Here is a 22231-nt window from a genome sequence, read left to right on the forward strand (position 1 = left end):
TGTATCATGAGGCTTATGTACGATGTTTCAAGGCTGCTATAAAGGTCTTATCCATAAACCCTGCGCTGACCATCAATAGCAACAACGTCCCTTTGTTTTCCGCGCGGAGCATCTTCAAAAACAGACAGAAGACTGTGCTGTTGGAAGCAACCAATCAGACGCTGCCATGTCGGGGCAGACCAGCCAATGGGATCCCTCGGTCGGGGGAGGAAAACTTGGATGGGCCGACGGAGGAGAACAATGAGGCGGCTAAAAAACGTGCTCATCCTCCACTTCACTGTGGAAGAAGACACCACGCTAAGTTTCTGGAGGCTTCCGGGGGTTCTTACGTGGTGTGGCTAAAGTAAACCCACGAGGCAACATTAGCTTAAATCCCCGGCGTAACAGGGAGTCGATAGCGCTCTGAATTTACCTCCATACAGGTACAAACACTCCCAGAAAAAGGTCTCTCCTGATCAGATGGTGTCCCGCACGCGAGGGCATTTGGAGGCAAACTACAGTTCCTCACCCGTCCTCACCCCTCCCTGTCCTTTTCGTCACGTCAAGCCGCTTTGCATACCGACTTCCTTCTCCCGCTGGTCCCCATCAGCCAGCCGGCGAGGCGAAGCGTAGCGAGCAGCAGCAGCTGATAACATGACGGGAGGATACTGTATCACGGAGAGCCATGAAGAGCTGACTTTAAAAACTTCATTCGGGAAGTAGGCGGATGTCGTGTGCGGCCGATATCCAGCTCGGAGAAGGACTACACGGAGAGGAGGAGCGGAGAAATGGATAATATTTGATGCAACCGGGATTTTTTTGTTGTTGTTGTTTTTCTTGTTCGACGTGAAGAGGCGGAATATGCCGGTGTTTGTACACTACTGTACGTGGAAGTACACGGACTGTTTTTCTTCCCACTCACAGCTCTAACCTAAGGATTTAAATCGCCACTTTTTTTTTTTTTTTTTTTTTGCGCTAATTGTAGCCCCGCGGTTTAAAAAACGCTACTTGTGCGTTGCTTATTTTATTTTGTTTTTTTTTTAAACGTCGTAGTTATTGAGTGCTCTCTCCTACAGGCTTCATGTGATTTTGTAAGCTAATACACATTTTTAAATGTATAAAATTAGCCATGGGGTGGCCCCCCTCTTAAACAGCCTGTGAAACCATTAGAAGCACCTCTTAGCTCCCCTTTTTGACCCACCTTCAATTAATATTTCCTGTTAACTAGCTTTCCCCTTATTACAGGTGTCTATTTTTTTTCGTGACACGGCATTTATTTTCCAGTTATAATTATTCTGATTTAAAAAAAAATATTTATCTTTACATTAAGGCTGCTAACTGCTGTGTGTTTTGCAATTAATTAACCCCTCGCAGGATACGAATTCCCTCATTTTCCCGTCCTAATTTCCACCATGAGTTATATGGTAGTAAATGTATTGCTACGTGGACTCGTCATCTATGCGGTACTGGGCTCGGAGTGCTCCTACTCGAATGATCTGCCAAGCCACTCGTCTGATGCTGCAAATGTAGCCATCACAGGTAAGATCAACCCGCTGGGTGCCTGTAATTTTTTAAAAATATATATATATATTGAATATGCGTGCAGGATTTACCCCCACCGAACACACAGCCTCCTCTTCCCCTCCTCCTCCTCGTTTCCCTCTGGTCCCCAGTGGTTTTCTCGGGGAAAGCCGAGGAAAGCCCTGCGCATTGATGGAGAGTGATGCATTTTTTTTTACCCCTCCTGTACGTTGCTGAGGAATGCATGACATGACTAAAATGCAGGCTGCAGAATCTTTAAATGCAAGGGTATTGACTTTATTCATCAAGCACGTCAGGGAAATCATCCTGTGTTTACACGCATTACTTTGTAAAAGTATTCACAACCCTTTCGCCTTCTATTTTTTTTTTTTTTTACATTTTGTTCCCTCACAGCCACAAACCTTTTCGTGTTGTTTTTGAATCGGATCTGACAGAAGCAGCACAAAGAAATAGATATTTGAAAGTGGATGCACACTCTAAGAAGGTGAGAGCAGAATTAAATGTTATTAACACTGCACACTAACACCGTAATAACACCATCCCTATTGTAAAACATGGTGGTGGCAGGATTATTCCCTAGGGATGCTAGTTTTAAATAGGGAAACAAGGTTAAATTGATGGGGAAAATGGATGAATACAGGAGAATGCTGGAGAAAACCTGGGCTCGCCTACTACCAACACAACAACAACAACTCTAATAAATATACAGCCAGAGCTACGATGTTTAGATGGAAGCACATTCATTTGTTAGAATGATCCAGTCAACATCCAGATCTAGATCCAATTGAGAATCTGTGTTATGGCTTTAAAATTGATGCTCTCCTTCAGGTCTGACTGACGTTACCACTTTGTGGCAACCCCCCCCCCCACGCCCCCCCCCAAAAAAACTATTTAAGCAAAGTTTCAAGCCTCCAGATTTTCAAAGCTTGTACAGTTGTACAATAGACTGTGTTGAGCTCTCAGAAAATTCTTGTTGCAACACATTAAAGTTAACAGCAGGGACAAAGTGTGAATACGTTAGGAAGTCATTGTATGTTCTTGATCGTTAAAGCCTCAGATGAACTCGCTCACCCTTCTTCACCCCCTTTTAACTGCAGTATCGACATAAACTAATGAGAGCACTATTTTCTATCCATTTGCATCCGTCTTTAACTAGGCTTTATTGATTGAACAGACTGAACAGCTCTTCACACTGTGCCTTAACTGGCAGGGTTAAATACAGACGCCAACTTATGTGTTACTTTGTGTCATAAAGGATATGTACAATACTTTTGGGACACTAATATGTGCTCCAGCTGTCTTTCCCTTTATTTATTCATTTGGCTTTATTTAATATTCCAGTCAGAGGTTTACATATGCTCATCAAGGGCATAAATATATTCATCTTTGGGTTTATTTCCCAAGAAGAATCACACAACACAAAATTGTAGTCATTAAACAAGAATTGGGTGCTAAAGTGTATTGAATTTGTTAAGGGTTTTCTCTGATCCACACATACAGTAGTGAAAATACAACCACTTTAGTTGTTAAATAAGCAGCGTTTTCAGTTATAGTGTCAGGCAGAAAGCAAATGAACATTCCACAACCTTTTTTTTTTAAATTTTTTATTTTTTTAGCTTTCAAGAAGTCAGTCGCATCCATTTGTTTTAGCTTTGTGCTACGCTACACAGTTTCTCTGACTTCAAAAGACTTTTTTAGACACAAGATGCTTTTATGTTCTCAAGATTTTTTCACAAAATGCCCTTTTTTCTTAAATTAATCACTTAACAGTAGTCTATGAATCATTCAGGCCTAAAAAAAAGCGACACTTCACATCGATGGCCCAGCCTAAAGAGTGAGCAAGTGTTGACTTACTAACGGGCGTAGTTTTTATTGGATGTCTGACCTTAAAGATGACCTTTAAAGAGCTAGACAATACTGGAGTACACCTGATATAACCTGGAACCACGGAGGATTGTTGTAGTTTGTGACGGCTGCATGTTGTACACCGAGTCCGTCTTCTCCTTCTCCAGACACTTTGTTCACATCACAGTTTTGTCTTCTTTGAGGAAACAGTTTCTTTTCACAGACTCTGTTGCCATGTGACCAGGAAAAAGTCCAGGAAGCTGATGTTGCCCTGCTGGCAAATACTCAGCCACAAAATCCTGCTCTAGAAATGGGTCATTTGTGTTTTCGTCCTCCACTTTATCACAAATTTATCGGAGCCGAACAAAATGTGTCGCTGGTAGTAACTCAAAAACAGCCAGGGTACTTTCTAACTGCTGTACCGAGACTTAGACCTGATCTTACCTCAGTGTGAAGCATGGCTGTTTGACGTCCAAAAGCGTTCTGCTGTTCTTTTAAGTCTTATCCAAAGATGTGAATATGCTCTGGTGCACATTAGGGATTCTGGAAGCCACAATGTATTTCTTTTAATCAACTTATTAGAATATTACGGCAGCTTTCAACCACGTCGTCTTGTACTTTTTGTACTTTGTGTAGTTAGTTTCTTTTATATTTTATGGCCTTAATAAATGTTAACTTTTTATGATGATTTTGTCCGGTCATGAGGAAAAGAAAATGTTTATGATGGTCAACGCATTAATGAAGAAAAAACAATAAATAAACCCTAAGTATACCCCGTTTGCCGTAATTTTCTAGAAGGGATTCTAGAAGCCCAGTTCTCTTAATCAAGTTGATCGACAATTGTGACCGCTCTTTCTAAAAGCAGGAGTTGAGTTACTTTGACAGGACAGGTCCGACAACGATCAGTTAGGTCTGCAGAGAGAATCATCAGGGTTGACCTCCACCCTTTCAGGACTCGTAAAGGTCTAAGGTCAGGAAAAGGGCAGCTAACATCTCTGCATACCCCACATATCTTGGATGTATAAACGGTTTAGGTTTTTACCTTTAGAGCACTGTTTGAAAAAAACAGCCACATAGGGCCAATTTTTCCCCCAAGACTGTCTCTCTCATGCTAATTCAACTGTCTTTCTTTTTTTGTTAAAAAAAACTAAAAAAATAAAAACCTCTAATAAACAAGAGGAAGGGTTTCGAGGTAATTTTCAAACAATTTAAAAACCATTCTCTGGTAACAAATATTAGTGGCACGTAAACATTGAACAGTTTCCCATCTTTCCCTGGAGTGAATATCCCACAAATTTAAACAAATTTACCACATGGTTATTATCTAATGTTAAGAGAAATTCCAAATAACCCAAGAGCTCAATTTCAGCTTCTGTAGGCCTCATTTAGCGTGTTAAATGTTGCATTGCATGACATCCAGAAAAGACAATGAACATGTATGGCTTGTTTTGAAGAGTTGGCAGGAGAAAACATCCGCTTTAGATTTGATAAGGAGTCCTTGGATATATAAGACCACATTGTAGATGTTTGGAGGCCAAACACAGCATATCAGCATAAGTGCCTCATAAAAACCGCAATGCCCGGTGGTGGAGCAATGAGCACCTTGCCGTGAAGTGAGGTAGCTTCAGGTGGCCCAGCCAAAGTCCAGACCTTAACCTGTCGGAAATGCCACGGTGGTCGTGCATTAATGTACACTCTCAAACCAAATTGGCTCGAGGCTATGTTGTCATAGAGATGGAAGAGATTTATAAAGTCATACAGAAAAGGATTATGACAAGGTATTGCTGCTATAGGTGCTGTTATGACTAACAAAATGATGGAGCACGCTTAGCAGATTTCCCCAAGTTGCATTTAAATAGTCTTTTGTGTAAGTCAGGTAAGGCTTTGAGTTCTATGATGATTGTTATCATCATAGAACTCGATCTTCATCAGAGGTTGTAGTTTAGCTGTCTTTGGTATATTTATTTATCTGTTCTTTCTTTTTTATGCTTCCTGTACACGTTAACTGTCCACACATGAAATTTTGTACAGCTGCAAGCGGAGTTTTCTTTTTAAAGATGCTTCACTGATGCAAATATTAGTTTCCCTCTTCAATGTTAGTCTTAGATAAATCCAAAGTGAAACCCTAGTTTCGTATTCTATCCTCTGCTTGACTCCTCTTCTTTTGTGAGCTGTTTATGTAGACCAATATGTGCCCAGGTGCCAGGCTGCTAGCTTCACAAGCAGCCTGACAAATGTTTAGCCTTAAATTCGTTTAAATATGCATATCCACCCAATACGTCCCACCCACGTGTGGCAGAGCTGCAGGAGAAGGTAATAAACCTCATCTGAGGCAGCTGGTAAACATTCAGGACCGTGTCTTTACAAGTGTGAATCCAGTCGCTGAAAATTAACCCAGGATACATTCGGTTTATTGATTAATAAGGCAGAGACGTGCTCTGCCTTTTCCAGCGTGAGAGCGGCCCAGGAGCTGGCGGCGACCCTCTCTCCTCCAGCACGCAGCGGAGGAGATGGCAGTGATTTAATACAATGTCAGTAAACATGACCGCAGTGTTAGCCGTTTCCCACACGGCTCCCTGGAAAGGTCAGATGCCCTGGTGTCAGGCTAAGAAAACACAAGTCTCTGTTTGAGTGTGTTCGTGCAGAGGTCTCCTTACAATCTAATGTGTTTCAGTTGCTCTCAGATTTTCAAAGGGTCCGGATGGTTTTGGGGGTTTTCCATTAAAAGGCTGGACTTTATAACTATTAAGCAAGACCTTAGAACAGTAAAGCAGTTATAGTCATTACTTAAGTCATCTGTTAGTGAAGTCGTCAATACATTTCACTCTTCTTCTCTTTACCCTTGTAAAATGTGTCCCTTTCAGAAAGCATTTCCCTGCCAATGACGATGACAAGATACAAACAACAGAGAATAGTAATGATCTAATTCACATTTTTTTATATATTTGCGGTATAAAAATTCATTTGGAAGGCCTGCAGATTTTTGACTTTTTAATCGAGCTCAGAGATGAAGGCTGCTCTTATCCAATCCTCTCAGGCTTCAAAGCTGCCATTTAGCCTGCTGGGAGCAGCAAGGCGGTGAAACTGTAGGTGGGTCAGGTATATCCCCCCTGCGATTTGGGATGTTCAAAGATCCGGGCACGGGTTGAACACAACCGGTTACTGGAGGGATAACTGCAGATGTTTCGAAATGGAAATGTTGACTTTAAGCTTAGAAATTTAATGCTAAATCTTTGAGTACATACTGTCCTGGCCAGAGGTTTACTTTCAGCCATGATGGACATAGATGCCATGCAAATGATTATGTAAAATACAGGTGCACTTTGTTTTAAAAGCAAGGATTAGGCGCACTGGTGTGACTCTTGCGTGTTACTTAATCCAGACAAGATAAAGTTAAACATACTGACTCAATTCTAAACATACACTCCCACTATTATGGAAAAAGTCTTTCAGAAATTCGGTGATAAAATATACGGTTTTTATTCTAGCAATCTACCTGCATTTAGCTTACTTATTTTTGACCACTGTCAGAATTTGAGAGTGCTTCAGAAGCAGGAAACTGACTACAGCACAGGGCATTCTGGGTAAATACAACCAAAACAAATGTGAGTGTTTTGTGCTACTTGGAGAACTAGCTTGTGCTCTTTTACCAAATGCAAAAGTGAAATCCTACATCAGTTAAAATCTTGGCACCGCTCCATTGTTTACACTTTGTGAAGAAGGAAGTTGGACTCAATGTCTTACTTTGAGGTTTTTCGTGTTGTTTCCTTGAGTGGTTCCTGGTGCAGCACCAGCACTGCCAAGATAGTAACACATTTTTCAAAGGGTTTGGATTGTTTGATGTAGCGCGGCATGAAAGTGTATCGCGCTAGCTAAAAATTTAACAAACATTTCAACCTTGGTCCCCAGTCGAACAGTGCCTACCGGACTACGTCGTGGAGGCAGAATTACCTCTTTTTTTGCTTCAAAAAAGTCATAAGTCCCTACAGTCCGACTGATTGATAATGTATCTGTTACCTCTTATTATAAATTGTTAAGCCTACAAACTACAAAGAAATGTGGAAATAATTGATAACTTTTAGTCCCTCTCCTCTTCTCCTCTCCGTTGGTTTAGTCCAAACAAGCATAATTACAAGATTAATCTGAAATTCATTAGAGGACATGCTGGATTTGTTGCTCGTCTTGGTTTTTTGTGGTTTGGACTGAAAACCAAAGTTGGGGAGATGTTTTTCACTAGGTTGCAAATGTATTTTATTGTCTCCTTGAAGCATCTGACAGCCCGTGTTCCTCACTGTGAATTTTATCAACATTTTACAGTTTCTGCTTTACTGGGAATGCACCTTCGGGACCACAGTATATCACTCTGTGTGTGTTTTTTTGTACATCATAAATCACGGTGGTGATGTGAAGGAGCAAGTGGAGGAGCATTTTTGAGACAGACAACAGGGAGGTGTCTGTTTTGTACAAATGTGACCTCTCCCACTTTAATCTTCTTGTTTGGCGTTTCGACAAACATTGCGCTTCCCTTTGGTTGCGATGTGATGAGCCGGCGGGTTGATAGTTGTCTTGGTTACAGGCAGACGCGTTATGAAATCTTAGTATGCGGTAAGTGGCTGCTGTGCATCAGAATAAACACATGCAGCTTGCATTCCTTCAGCATCTGTAGCTCGGTCAAACTTTTGGACAAAGTCAATCTGTCTTTTTTTTGTGTTTTGAGATTAATTGGAGGTGACTCTTATTATCTCAGGGCTCACTGATTGCATTAATAAAGGGATTTGTTTGGAAGGGAGGTTCAACATTTGCTTATCTTCTGACTGCTTGCTTAAGTTCTGCTGGGAGCGGAGGAATTTGCATGCTGCCGTCGGCCAGCCTTTCGTTCTATCAATCTGACACACGCGCACACTTGAGGAAAGACAGGATGAGCTGGAGTCTTAAGAGAAAAATTTTGGTTTGGCCCGGGGTCACAGTGTCAATGTGAACGTTTCATAATGTCCTCGCTCTCGACACGCCATGTCCTTTTTCTTTACTCATGAGAAAAGTTTGCACCCACCCTTTGGCTTTTTCGCAAATCACTTAAACTCCCTGAAAAAAAAATAATAAAAAGAATAACCTCTGAACACTTTATAAGGCAAAATATCCAATTCACATCCAACAATATAAAATACAATTTGATCAATAACTATTTCAAAATCAATCCAATTTATTCCAATTCAATAAACTGATTTAGATGCAATTGCACATAATTCAATCCAGTCCAAAAAATGCAATACAGTCAGATTCAAAAATTCCCAATGTAAGCAAGTTTGTGGTGACAATAGAGGACACAAACACTGAGTTAGTGGTACCATCTATGAGAAAAACAAATGAGTAGTACTCATAGTTATTGGTAGTAGTTACTCTGTCCATCTATAAAACAGATGAAACCACATTTAGAAAACCTTTAATATGCACGCATAGGCAGCAGTCGCTTTGTAAGTGAATCAGTATAAAAACCCCCAGCTAAAAACAGAGATAACCAGGCGAGCTTCCTATGGGAACAAAAGCTAATGGTCCACTAACTCAATGGGAACAACACCTTGGTCACCAGCTCTGTCCGTGGAAAACAGACAGAGTTGTTTTCCACAGACAGAGTCTAAATGAAAACTAAATGAAAACTCAATTAGACACAGAAAGTTAGGAAAACCGTTCCTAAGAAAATGTTAATGACAGCAATATCTCCATTAATGTCTCCGTCCGGGAAAAAGACACCAAACTACTGAAATAGGAAGATTTTCTATGAGAGAGACAAAAACTGAGGGAACACAAAGTTTATGGCAGTATTAACTTTGAATACATAAATGGAGACTAGTACGAGATAACGGCAATCCAGTAAGTCTAGGAATAGTTACAGCTATGTTTAGGTGGAACCACCTGTACTAGTCTTTATTAATGCAGAACTGCAGAGGTCTCTGATGGAGCACACTCTGCTAATCTTAGTGTTGTATACAATGTGTTATTCTTCATTACGTCGGGTACCTTGTGCATCATTCCACTGTGCACAGTCAGCTCTGCAGGCTCCAGAGAAATCACAAACACGCGGCCTTTTTTATCACTGTTTGGAGCTTATAAGTCACTGATCTTGATGCAGCTGCCTAAATATATAGCAGCAATGAAAAGAGCCTCCTCTGTCACAGACAAAAACAATCATGATGGTGCTGGAGGTTTACATGGCTATTTGTTTTGCACCACATAGTTTTTTTTTTTTTTTTTGTAATATTTCTATTTCTTCTATGGTAGCAGCTAATTCGTCATAACAAAGCCAAATACATATTATTTTTTGCTCAAGAGAGTCCTGATTTTCTTGCTGTATTTTCTTTGACTACGTAATTGCGTAAATTGGGATTATAAAAATAAATTTGCTTAATGGAAACGCGGCAGTTTAAAAAGAAAACTGTTTTTGCGCTAGGATGAGACGTTTTTCTTTTTTTGGCTGCATCAAAATTAGTGTATTTTGTAAAACTGAAATAGAAACACTTTATTTGGCTTGTGATCAAAAGCAAATGTTACTACCGGTGGAAAAGATAAAGAAGGAATTGGTAGGAGGATAATGGCATGGCATGTTTGTTAATGACATTGTGTGAACACAAACATATTCACGTGTGATTTCAGTTACGTTTCATGTTTAATGGAAACTGCAAATATTGGCAAAGTTTTTTGCACATTCCTACCTCGTAGGAATGGTGGCAGAGCAAGTTCACACAGGAAGCAAACTTTGGATAAAAACAACTGAAATAGTTTAAAATAACATTTTTACACGAATGGCATTAACTTTTAAATGACTGCATTCAAAACACAGCTGTTTCTGGATACCTTATCGCTGTGTTACTTCTCATGCCAAGTTCTTAAGTCCCTTTATCTACCCTATTAACAAGTGGAGGAAGTTTTCAAAATACTCCCCCATGTCCTTGTGGCTAGCATTGCCTCTGTGGATCCAGGATGCTCATTATTGTTCCTGAGGTCCGTCGCCATGGTGACAAACTGATCTACAAGTGACGCAAAGTTGTTTTTACCTCCATAGGATTGTGTTTCTGTGATCAAGATCACATCCAAAGAGAGTGCTGAGAGTTGGTGGAGCGGCAAATTGTTGTATTGAGATCCACTTATCGCAATTTTAAGGTTTATTTCGGATCTCCAGTTCTTGTCCGGTACGTGTTTGATAAAAGACCTTAAATGGAAAACACATTGTACATTCCTGAATCTAACAGGCACACAACAGGTGTTTCAGATAATGCGTCCATAAGCAGAGGCCCCCCTGTGCAGCCAAAGAGCTGATTCACTGTTTCAGCTGGAGATGTAGGTCAGTGTGCTCCGCTGTAAACCGTTTCCTGCTGTGAGTGGCAGCCTTACAGTAGCAGAGGCTGCCCTCACACCTCCCCAGAGGAACGGGGTCTATTGTTGTTCCTGTGCCGCTCATTTTAAGGTGTTGATGTCCCCAGCTGGCAGCACACAAGCTGGGTGAGCCCTCCGTTACCAGCAACGGCGTAGAAAGACGTAAAGAGTTGCGGATCTACATGCATAAAGCCGAGTAGAAAAGAAAATAGTCTTGGATCCCTTTTTAGGTGCCACTTCTTCTATTTTTAGTTTCCTTATGCAGCAGTTTAAAGGGTCGGATGATCAATTACTCCAGATCTTTTTGCAGTTATGCTTGATGATAAATTGGACAGATGACTTTGTTTTACTGCAGGCTCCACAGAAACTCACCTTTGTCGGCTTCTTGAAACGGAAGCCAACCCCAGCGGCGGCTCAATGCCTCCTGGATAAAAGACGGATAGGGGTCACGGAGAGAGCGGGCTCCCCTCCGTGACAATACTTCACACCTTAACACCAGAAGAAACCAGTGTTGTGTCCTTCACAGAGGTCTAAAACCATTACAGGGGCGTCGTCGCTGTATCGTTTGCCATTTCTTGCTCAGCAATGTACATATTTTCAGGTGAATTTTTGAGCTTTAATGCTGGACGTGAGCACGGAGAAGCGGCCCCCCTCGGATTTCAGGGACTTTCCCTTGGCAGAGGGCACGTGATGCGGTGGGCCCGGGTAAGGAGGGCAGTGAGTGGTGTGGATTTCTTTGGTATGCTGTCCCTTCTCGGTTCTGTCTCCGCTGACGGTCATGCTCTGACCTGTACTCATAACAGCGTCATTTACAAGACGAGAGACCGAGAGAAAAATATTTAAATAGGAAGCTCAGTTTATTTCTCTTTTCATATTAACTTTTGATGGTTACTAGAAAATTTATTTTAAATTTAAATTTCTTTTCATTTCTCAAGAACCCAGGTTATTTTTCCTTGTATCAGCTAAATTAGCCGAGTTATCCTTCCATTGGTAGTTAAGCTTTATTTTGATCCCATAATTGAGAATTTATCCCACCAACCGGCTACGGTTCCTCGTTACCTTCTACATTGGTCTTTATCAATATTCCTTCAGACTTATTCCAAGACATAAAGAATTTTTCTTTGAATTATGGTTTCCTCTTCAGCCAAAGACGCCTAACCATTTTGTAATTTAATAAAGTGCTGACTGTTGTTAAGCCTCTTAGAAAGCTGCTTTTGGACAAATAGTCCCCCACCCTTTCTGCGTCATAGTGTCCTTTACACACAGATATTTGGTATATTTTTGCAAAAAGGAAAGCAAAGCAAAACAATGAAAACAACAGAAGAAGCACATTGTCTCAAAAACACAGGAACCCTCTACAACCTTTGCTTTAGGAAAATTTACTGTGGTGAGTTTCAAATGTCTTGCTCAAAATATGATAAGGTTCTTTCAAAATACTAATTGTCCAACTTGATTACATGTCACAGTTTGTTTTGAAAATTTTGAGGGAAGACCTTAATGATGCTTGTCAGTGACTGAATTATTAATCAAACGTTCTTGTAATAAAACATAAGTTCTGGTGTGTCCACAAAAAACAAACACACGCAGCAAAAACCCCCCAGGAAAGAACCAAATGTAAAAGGGATATTTAGACACGTTAGTAGCAGCCTTTCACAAAGTTATGATGTGTTCCAATCTCCTTGGTTAAACAATAAAAAAATACTAAAAATAAATTTCACCAATAAAAACTGTATTTTCATAGAATTAAAGGAAATAAAAAAATACAAAAAACTGAAGGATGAATCACCTTGATTACTTTTAGAATTTCTTTCTTGTTTTTTTTGTTGTTGTTTTTTTAAAAACTATAAATTAAAATGTTTCTAAAACTGCCTCTTTTTAGTTCAACCTTGACTTTTCCCGTTTTTCAGCACACCATAAAAATAATAGGAGTTGTGAATTACCCTTGTTGGTCCAAAAACATATTTGTGCTAGTTAACCTGTAATATTGCATTTAACTTAACATGTGGAACAGATCTTAAGTGTTTTGGTGACACAGAAGAGGTCACAAAACTACAATTTAAGACTAAATGTGTGGTAAGTTAGTGTGCTTATTCATATGCTAGGAGTAAACACAAGCAGCTTTATTCTGAAAACGATCATTTACAAGGACTGGTCTGAAAAACAGAAAAATAATAATTAAAAAAACAAACAAAAAACAAAGCAGTCAGTGTTCTCTGTCTCCAGAAAAAGACCTTTCTTAAACCTGCAGATAGACTTGACAGTTTAGCTCCCTTTAGGGAAAAGATTAAAAATTAGGAAGACTCTTACCTTTTTTTTAAATTTTTTAAAGAAGTTTAGAATTTGGAAAACACATTACTTACTATGGCAACCCCTGCTATTTGTTACATTTTAACCTGCAGGTTTTCTGGAATTCATCTCTTACTCTTCCATCCTTGCAGCCAAATTTAGAAGCAGCAATGAAAAAAAACAAAAAACAAAAAAAGTAGGACAGAATCCGGTCTTGCAGGAAGATGAAGGACACGCACAGGATACTGGAGAAGAACCAAATCTATATTTCGTTGTAAGTTAACAAATCTCTCAGCTGAGAAACTCGGCACAAAAACCTCGTAAATTTGAAAGGTAGCAGTGGTAGTTTGAACATTTTGTTCCTGGCATTTCTTTGCTACCAATAAAAGTCTTTGTTGGCCCCTCCAGAGACTCGACCTCGGATTTTGATACAACTTAATGATTACAACATTCAATGGTGAAAGTATCAATTAAAAGAAACCCTAAATCAAGAATAACCGATGTGGAGGATTGTATTTTTGACTGCTTTTACACAAGTTTTTGCCACATCATCAGTTATAATGTGTATTTATTACAATTACTAGCATTCTACTAACATTTTGGATCCCTCTGAGTAGAACAGTGCATGAAGGACGAAATAATAAAACAATAGGTAAAAGATTAAGTTTATGTTGCTGTTTCTGTAGGACTTCAGACTGAAAGTATCAGTCAACTGGAACCAATTGATTAGGCGTTGAACCTACTTGATTAACCGATCATCAACAGACGTAATCACTTGTAAAATCAGGAGTTTGGACAGTTACTTTGTCTGAAGCGTAAAGCTGCATGCCTCAGACTAGCATGCTGCCAAAAGGCAGAAAAAAGTTTATCTCGCTGTTCAGGCGTTTACTGATCTAAAGCAGGCGGTTGCAGATGGAAAACGTGATGTGCCGAACGAGGACAGGATTTTGTTTTGCAAATTAAAGGATTGTGGAAGAGATTTTCTGTGAGTGACAGACAGCCTACGTGTTTATTGTCCTCCGTTTGTCTAAGAATAGACCTAATGCCACACTTTGAAGTCCTGAGGTTGCATCCCTTCAGCGATTAAGTGATAAATTCCCACCAGGAACTCTTCTTCCAGCTTAATCAGTCTGATGCGATCTGAGGAAGTAAAAAAAAACAAAAAAAAAAACCTGTATGGACAAGGTGTGCTCCGTCGTTGTGTGAATTCCCAGGAATTGCATTCGGTAACCTTTCCACAAAAGTCAATTCGAATGAAAAGCGTGACAAGGGATCTTCTCATCGTTTCTTGAAGCACCTGGGAAGGGTTTCGTTTTATTTTTGTTGCGTTCAGCCTCATTCAGTCGCTCAACCCGCTCTTCTGCTCACAACTAGAAATATTGTTCAAAGTGTGACTTGAGATTCCTGTCTTTGGTGTTTTGTTTTTCTAATAATTCCCTTGAGATTGTTGAGATATAAATACATTTATACCTCAACAATGTCCCCCCCCCGACCCCACACACACATACACTTTTTCAGCTCTTTGTATTCATTTAGCTGTAATTGTGTTGCATAGCTTAAGGTGCTGTTCATACCATTTGTGTAAACTTGTGCTCTTTGCAGCTACAACAGCTTTTACTGTAAATTCGTAAACAGGATTTCCTCATGGTTTAGGAGTGTGTTTATAGGAATGTACGGCCATTTTTCCAGAAGCACGTCAATGAGGTCAGACACTCATGTTGGACAGCAGGACTCGGCTAATGGTGTCCAGCAAGGGCGTAGGTTCGGTCTAAGTTTTGGTGGGGACCTTGACACCCCCCCCCCCCCCCCCGGCAGCACAGTGAAATGCCCAAGAGCACCGAACATTTTTGAGAAGGGGGGGAAACCACATTGGCTTAATAACCCCCTCCCCCCAACCATAACCATATCATACATCTTGTGTATACAACCAGATACAGTCATACTCAGCAGATCAGTTCAAGAACACTTTACTTTTTCCTTTACAAAATTCAGCAAACGTTACAAGTAAGATCAAAAGAAATATCCTCTGGATACAGCAAACACAATTGCAGATAAGAAGAAATCAATAATAAAATAAAAAAGAAAAAATATTACATAATTAACAGACCTATTCTACCTCACATTCAGTGCTGACCTTACTAAACACCGGACTTTACAACAAATGCGTTGCGTGATAGATATCTAACTTATGGGTCCACTCACTGTACTTACAGCCGACGTAGCGAAATAACTTCTAATGTCTGTCCTTTTCTTTTTTGGTGGCGACATGGTCTTGGAGACTCGGAAGGAGACGCGTGTGCCCAGCTAGCCGCCGCCTTTTGCAGCTAATCAAAGAACGTCCGACGAATCAACTGACTCCCCCTCCCCCCACACCCCCGACAGCACCGTTCCGACACGGTCTCGGAGGCTCATAATAAATGTCAAACTAAGAAGCTTCCGTTCCGCGCACCGCCTGTTGCTGCTAATCAAAGATCGTAGATCCACGTTCTTTGAGCCAATATGGCAAAAATTGGTCGGGACTTTTTCATATCCCGTGAATATTAGTCGGGACATGTCCCTACCGTCCCTACCCAAACCTACGCCCATGGTGTCCAGTCTTCAGTTCTCCCAAGGTAGTCAGGACTTTGTGCAGGTTTCTCTAGCTTTTACACAGCAACTTTCTCAAGTCTTCATAGAGCTTGCTTCATGTGTTGGTGCATTCATGTTGGAACAGGAGGTTGTGCTCAGAGGCCTTTGTACAGTTTCCTTCAGAGGTTCTTGGTGCAATGTCACCACTGGGCGAGGGTACGAACAGGCTGCTTAAAGAGTTTGGTACATTTGACACAGTGCAGTGTGAAAGCAAACGGCACCAGCTGAAAATGTAGCAAATGTTGCAATTTTGGTTCCCAATCCAAACTGAGTCTCCCAGAATATGAGGTGTGAAAACGCCCAGAGAGGCTAATACATCCGATGCTGAGGATTGAACCTGGTGATAAAAGGCTTGAAAGTAGCTGCTTGCCAGTGGAAACTCATTCTGCGAAGCTCTCTGTGGCCTGTTCTTGAAGTGATCTGAAGTTGGGAGGTCTGTACCTACTGAATGCATAAACTTGGTGACCTCTGCTCACTGCAAGCCTCATCATCTGCTGACCCTGCTCTGTAATTTTACATCATCCACCACTTTGTGGCTGAGTTTCTGTCTTTTCCAATCACTCTTAATGCCTCTAACTGTGGAATATTTCACGACTGGAACCAACTCTTCCTCAGACGTTTGTAGAGGCCTTCCCCGTTCTGCTGGGTTTTTTTATACACGCGGCAATGAAACTTAGTAGAACACCTGAATTTCATGAGGGTGAGTGAACGCTTTTGGCAGGGCTTTTTTTTTCAGAAATCCTAACCTTAATTTATGTGTCTGAAAAAACTTATTTTGTTTCTGCTGGAAATCCAAAGACACATTTGTCCTCTTCTCTTTAGCTTTCCATCCCTCAGGGCCCCGTAAGAGATGGGGGAACACATAATCCCAGCTGGGATTAACTAGGAGGCATGCTCAGTAGCAGAAATAATTTTCTACTGTTTCTGGTCTTTGTACAATATATACTGCACATACACACTGAACTCCCATCATGCTTTTCTTCAACTATCTCCTTTGCCTCTCTGCAGACACTCACTCCATTAACCTCCTGTCCATAGGAGCGTGTCGAGTTCAGCTAATTAAATGATTGCTCGGCCTCGCGGTGCCCTTTCCTCCTCGCATCTGAGGCCTGCATCGCACATCCCGTGTTCTGGTTCTTACTCAGGCATTCCTGAGAGAAAGCAGGGAACGTCTCCTTTTCTGGAAGTTTTCTCATCAGACCAAGTGAGATGTTGAGGCCCTTCCTCTTCGTCTGCCCTCTTGTTTCAAGCTGTTGCCCAAGCAGGGGATTACCGTTGGTTGAGATGCTCGAGATTTTTCTCAAAAGGAGTGGGCTCCTGTAAGCCGGCAAGACGTCACAGTCGTTTGTCTCTGCAACCGCAGATCCCTGAGCTGATCCACCTCCTCCTGTGCTATGTGCTCGATATGTTCTGTATTCTGTCGTCTTTCAGAGCGGATGAAGGTTCGTTCAGACATGTTGAATACAGCCTACAGAGGTGGCTTATCGAGGCGTCTTTTAAGAACCCGTAGTTGTGTTTGTGGATGGCAGTGGTTGTCTTTTCATCGGGCGTAATCATATATTTGTGCGTGCTGCTCATTGGTGACTTTGTTGCAGCGCATTCCCCTGCCACGCCTGGCTGCAACACAAGGGGTTTAAAGACTCATCTGTCAGCACAGCATCAAATGAATGGTGGTAAAGCATCGGCGCTGAAACACGTCTGACAAGGTCCCCAGTTGCCAGTCGGACTCGGTCTCCGTTTTAGCGACTCATTTCGGAGAACGCTTCTCAAAACGGGGTCTGTTTTTAACATTGCACTCTTGTGACCAACTTGTGAAAACCGAGAGTAACAAACCCTTTCTGTATCTTGTTTAACTGCCTCTCTTCCACCCTTCTCATACCTCTGCTCTCGCCGGCGGCTGATGATATTTGTGTCTTACTAACGGTTGCTGATAAGCTGAAATGGTAGACTCTCCCGAAGCTTTATTTACCCGCCTTTAATACTGACCCGTCAGCTTGACTTATGAGACTGCCACATGGGCAGCATGTACGACGGTCCACTCTGACATCACATCCTCAGCCGGGTTCACACAGTGGAAGGAAGTTGGGTGCTCCAACTTCCTCCCACAATCCAAAATAATGCCTGTTTTGGTTGTTGTGTTACTCTAAATTGCCTTTCTTTTAAATGTGTGCTGTGGCTCCTTACTTGGCTCAAAGAAAACTCTTGTTGTCAGAATAATAAATGTATGGAGGTACACCATTTTGAAAGAGATTAACTCTTTTGCATCAAAATTGACCAAAGCTGAGCCATTTTCATCACCTAAAGTTGGCGCAGAGCAAAGCTTAGATAGACAGACACTTGCTGGCTGTGTTTGTTACAAATGTGCACAAAATTTTGTTGCGCACAACAAAGCTGACACAATTCTGCAACTGAAAAATTTAGTCAAAAAAACCCCCAACATTTTGCAATGGCAGTGTTTCACTTAAATAAACGCAAGTAGAGTCACACGTGAATAAGTTTGTTCGTCCTCCCACCTCTTCCTGTTGTCTTCTTCGTCTTTTCCGCCAGTAGTAACATCCGGTTGTTACACATGACTCGAGTGATGCGAAAAAAAAAGTGCTTCCGTCGCAGTTCTGCAAAAATACACTAATTTCAATCTTACTTCAAACTTAAACACCTCGTTCCTTCACGCAGGACCCGACTTGCCTCAAAGCAACCTCGGCCGACTTGTTCCTGTCGGTATGTCGTTTAAGGAGCGTGTTGCGTAACAGAGATGAGCTGACCTGTACTCCCCTCTCCTAATCGGTCCTTTTGTAAAACACACAGAGAAGGCAAAATAAAAAAGACTCAACTGCCCTACGTCTGTTGGGGCAGCTTTTATATCTTAGCTCAGAGTCTTGCTAATGTGGACTCTGAGCTTATCTAAACTCTCCTGCAGCAGCTGTAGCAATACTTATCTTGATTCAAATTTAATGAGCCAAAGGTGAACCCTGGGGATTTCCTGCAAACAAACCCTGAGGATCAGGAATGCAAACATATTTTGCATTCCTCGTGCCAGACAACCAGAATGCTTCTTCCTCATGCCTTTGCAAGAGTAATTAGCTCTTTACAAACCATCAAGTGTCTTGCTTTCGTCAGAGTAGGCGCATTAAAACTGCGTGTGATGGTTACAGTTGGCATTAGATAAAATAAATATTGCCAATTTTACAAGTTGATGTTTTGTTAATTCACTGCAAACAAAGTAGCCAATAAAGACACTAGGGAAAGCAATGCATTATTTCCACCAGCATGCTTTTAATGAAAAATCTGCATCTGGTTGCAGCTGCCGCGTTTGGCAGTGGAAGAGTGTAGCTGGCTGTTGTACAGACCTCAGCGCCTGCCATAAAACTGCTTTCCTGCTGCGCTAAACCAAAGCTTCACCAAACGTTGTTAATGGCATGAATGCAACTCTGTAATTACCTAATATACATTCATTATCCGCAGTCCCATGCAGTAACGGTGCTGCATTCACTGACTCCTACCAGGAGATCCGAACTGCGTTTCTGTTTCATCAGATTGACGGCAGAGATGAACTCAAAAAAGGATGAAAGACTAACCTGAAGGAAAAGTTGCTCCTACAAAAGCATCCACTTGTATCCACCAGTCTTCCCCTATACTTTTTTCTTAAATGGCACATAAGTTACATTTTTATAAAATTTCAAAAACCTGCAACTTTAACAGTGGTGTGTTAAGTTTTGAGAGCCGCTGAATTATTTTAGGGAAGCATAAGTTTCATATAGGCTGGTGTGACAATACTCACAGCATAAGGGTTAGGGTTTAAGCATAACCTTGAATCTATAATACCATCACATTTTAAATCGTACTTACGCAAAAAAAAGAACAAAACAACATGCATAAACATTGCATAGCATGATCTAAACTACTACCGCAAAAAAAACAACAACAACAACAAAAAAAAACATTTTGATTGTTACCACCTCAATTTAAATACTGTCAAATAGAAATTTGATTATTTTTAATCGGATACCTAAGTTTCAGCAAAATGACAAAACAATTATGTTCAAAATTTTGATGATATCTGGCCAGTCGAGAGTTTTACTGCATAAACGTGTTAAAGATTAATTTATTTCTTGTCTGAGCCTCTTTCTGATTCTGCCAGCCGATGTAACGCCGCCAAAAAAAACATTTACTTTAAAGTCTGTATTAATAGTTGCTGTGTGATGGGTAATGCTGCAATGAAAAATGACTGGAGAAAGAGGGGTTAGTGTGTGTGTGTGTGTGTGTGTGTGTGTGTGTGTGTGTGTGTGTGTGTGTGTGTGTGTGTGTGTGTAAGAGGAGGAAATAGCAGAGGATCCTGAGAAATCTCAAGCTGGTGTGCTGGTGAAAAGAGGCCGCCTCAGCTCCCCACAGTCACAGATCATCAAACCCACCGTATCCTGCTGTCTTAACTCCCCGCTGCCCCCCACGCACACTCCCTCCTCTCATATACGCTTACCCTGAATCAGGCTCCTCGTCCCAGATCAAGTTATAGCGAGGACGGAATCGGAGCTAAGCTCGGTCCCATGTAGAGATCTCCCTTTGTGGAGAGCTGATTTAAAGTGTCCGCTTGTTCTCCGAGACCGGTTCTAATCCTCACTGCTGGGAAAACATGTTGATTTACAGCCACCTGAAAATGATACATCTCTTTGTAAATGGAAGTCGGAGGAAGTTCATTGGACGGCTTCAAAGTGTTTAGTTTTGGAAAAAGTGAAAAGCTGTAAAGTAACTCGAACGGCTTCAAATTTTCAGACTGAAATGTTTGCCTGTTGTTTTTCGGGAAACGGCTTGAGCTCTTCAGATTGGACTGAGAGCATTTACAAAAGAAAATCTCTTAGACATTCAACTGGATGTAGGTACGGACTTTGACTGAGCCGTTTTAACACAACTATGCTTTGCTCTACACCATTTCAGGGAATCTCCGGCTGCATGTTTAGGGTCACTGTCCCGCTAGAGATGAATTTCTACTCAGTTTTAAGTTTCCTTGAGGTATTCCTCCAGTATTGTTCTGTATTTTGCTCCATCCATCTTCCCCCAACTTTTTTTTTTTTTGCTCTAGCTTTCCATCACCAGTGGCGTCTTATTGAAAACTCGTCTTCCTCGGTCTTCATGATTCTTTTTGTTCTTCGACAGACCCATGAAGTTGACACAGAACAGCTAGATTTGCAGATGGACACTTGATGACTTTTGCAGAATATTGACTGCGCTTTTCCTTTTTTTTGTGGGGAACTCCAATTAAAGGGAGCAAAAATAATAACGAATGCCACACTTTTAGTTTTTGCATTATTTTCATTCCATTTAATGATTCTGCATGGATTTGGGTTGTTTTATCACTTAAAAACCCAACAATGCAGGTTGTCAAAACAAGAAAAATTTTAATACTTTTTTAGGTGCCTCATTTTCTTTCTTTCACACGTCGGTCCTTCTTTTCCGTTTCTCCCGACACGGCTCCAGGATGGTGGATGTTTTATCTATTTTCGGACGCCAGCAGAGTTTTGCAGCAGTAGTTGGTTTAAATACGGTCGACAAAATGTCACGGGGGTCATGTCTGAGGAAGTCCCAGACCACAGAGCACTTTGTCTTCATTGTTTTCTCCTCCTGTCTCCTTCTCTTCAGCTCCTTGTGCGAACAAAGACAGAGGCTTGTTAATGACATGCATATATCGTGCTAAGAAGAGGGAAAAAAAACCCCCTCTTTTCAGGTGCAGCATTTCACTTTAAAGGAAGAGGCTGACAGCTAAATGCTTTTGTTATCAGATTCTTTTGAAGCCAAGCTGCTGCCCTCTCTGCGACGGCCCGCATGCGTTTGTGAGTTAAAGCAACTCAAACGGCTTTACTACCGCTCGCGTCGCGCCGCCGCGCTGCGTGTGTGCGTCTGTCTGAGCGCCGCCGCTTCCGCCCGCTCGAGCGAGGGAGACCTCTGCCATTGTTGAGTTTTTTTTTTTTTTTACATGCTGACAGCCGGGACTAAAAATAACCCAGTGCTTTCCAAATTTGTCATCTTTAAGGCTACGCTGTTTTGTTTTGAAGTGTGCTTCTCCCCGGGAGAGCTCGAGGTCAGCGAGGGGCACTTCCTGTTCCTCTTTGATGCGCTAACGGCAGTTCCTAAAACGTACTCAATCATACAAAAAAATAAGTAAGGCTCCTGGGAAGGAAAGGCCTGTGCTGTCGTCTTCCAGAGCCGCACAGCAGGCAGTCCAGCTGTGACTGACAGTTTTTCCTTCTGTCTTCTTGTTTTTCCCTGTGTGGGAAGATAAGTCGGATCATGAGGAATTATGCCACCACAACAGCAGCATATGGAGAGAAATGAAGCAAAATCTGTCAGTCCTGTAAAACCCACTTAAGAGTTAAACTTGGACTCACAATAGGATGTGCAGCTGTGTGTGTGTGTCTCGGCCCTGGCTTGTAACCCCCCCACACCTCCCTAAAAACAAAAAGTTATGTGTCCCTTTAAATAACCAAACAGCCTAATAGATATGCACGCTGCTATGCAAACAGCAGACTATGTAAACTTCCCAGATGATCTAGGCAAATACATTATGCAAGTTGTTCTCAGGTGCCTTTTGACT

The 22231-nt window shown here is 41.4% G+C and overlaps 1 protein-coding gene across 2 annotated transcripts in view; it reads left to right on the forward strand.

Moving 5' to 3' along the window:
• The first annotated feature begins 101 nt into the window (after positions 1-101).
• The window catches only part of stim2b (stromal interaction molecule 2b), a 48065-nt gene continuing 25935 nt past the window's right edge, over positions 102-22231 (forward strand). Inside the window, exon 1 of one of the 2 annotated variants that reach the window (XM_088015177.1) lies at positions 102-1518. In XM_088015177.1, coding sequence (XP_087871303.1) covers positions 1392-1518 — 127 coding nt within the window. In that variant the 5' untranslated portion in view covers positions 102-1391. The remainder of the gene's footprint in view (positions 1519-22231) is intronic. The other variant, XM_015011463.2, reaches the window with a different exon arrangement.

The sequence above is a fragment of the Poecilia mexicana genome, unplaced genomic scaffold (assembly GCF_051168715.1).
Source record: "Poecilia mexicana isolate PSO_F unplaced genomic scaffold, ASM5116871v1 scaffold_18, whole genome shotgun sequence".
Taxonomy (NCBI): domain Eukaryota; kingdom Metazoa; phylum Chordata; class Actinopteri; order Cyprinodontiformes; family Poeciliidae; genus Poecilia; species Poecilia mexicana.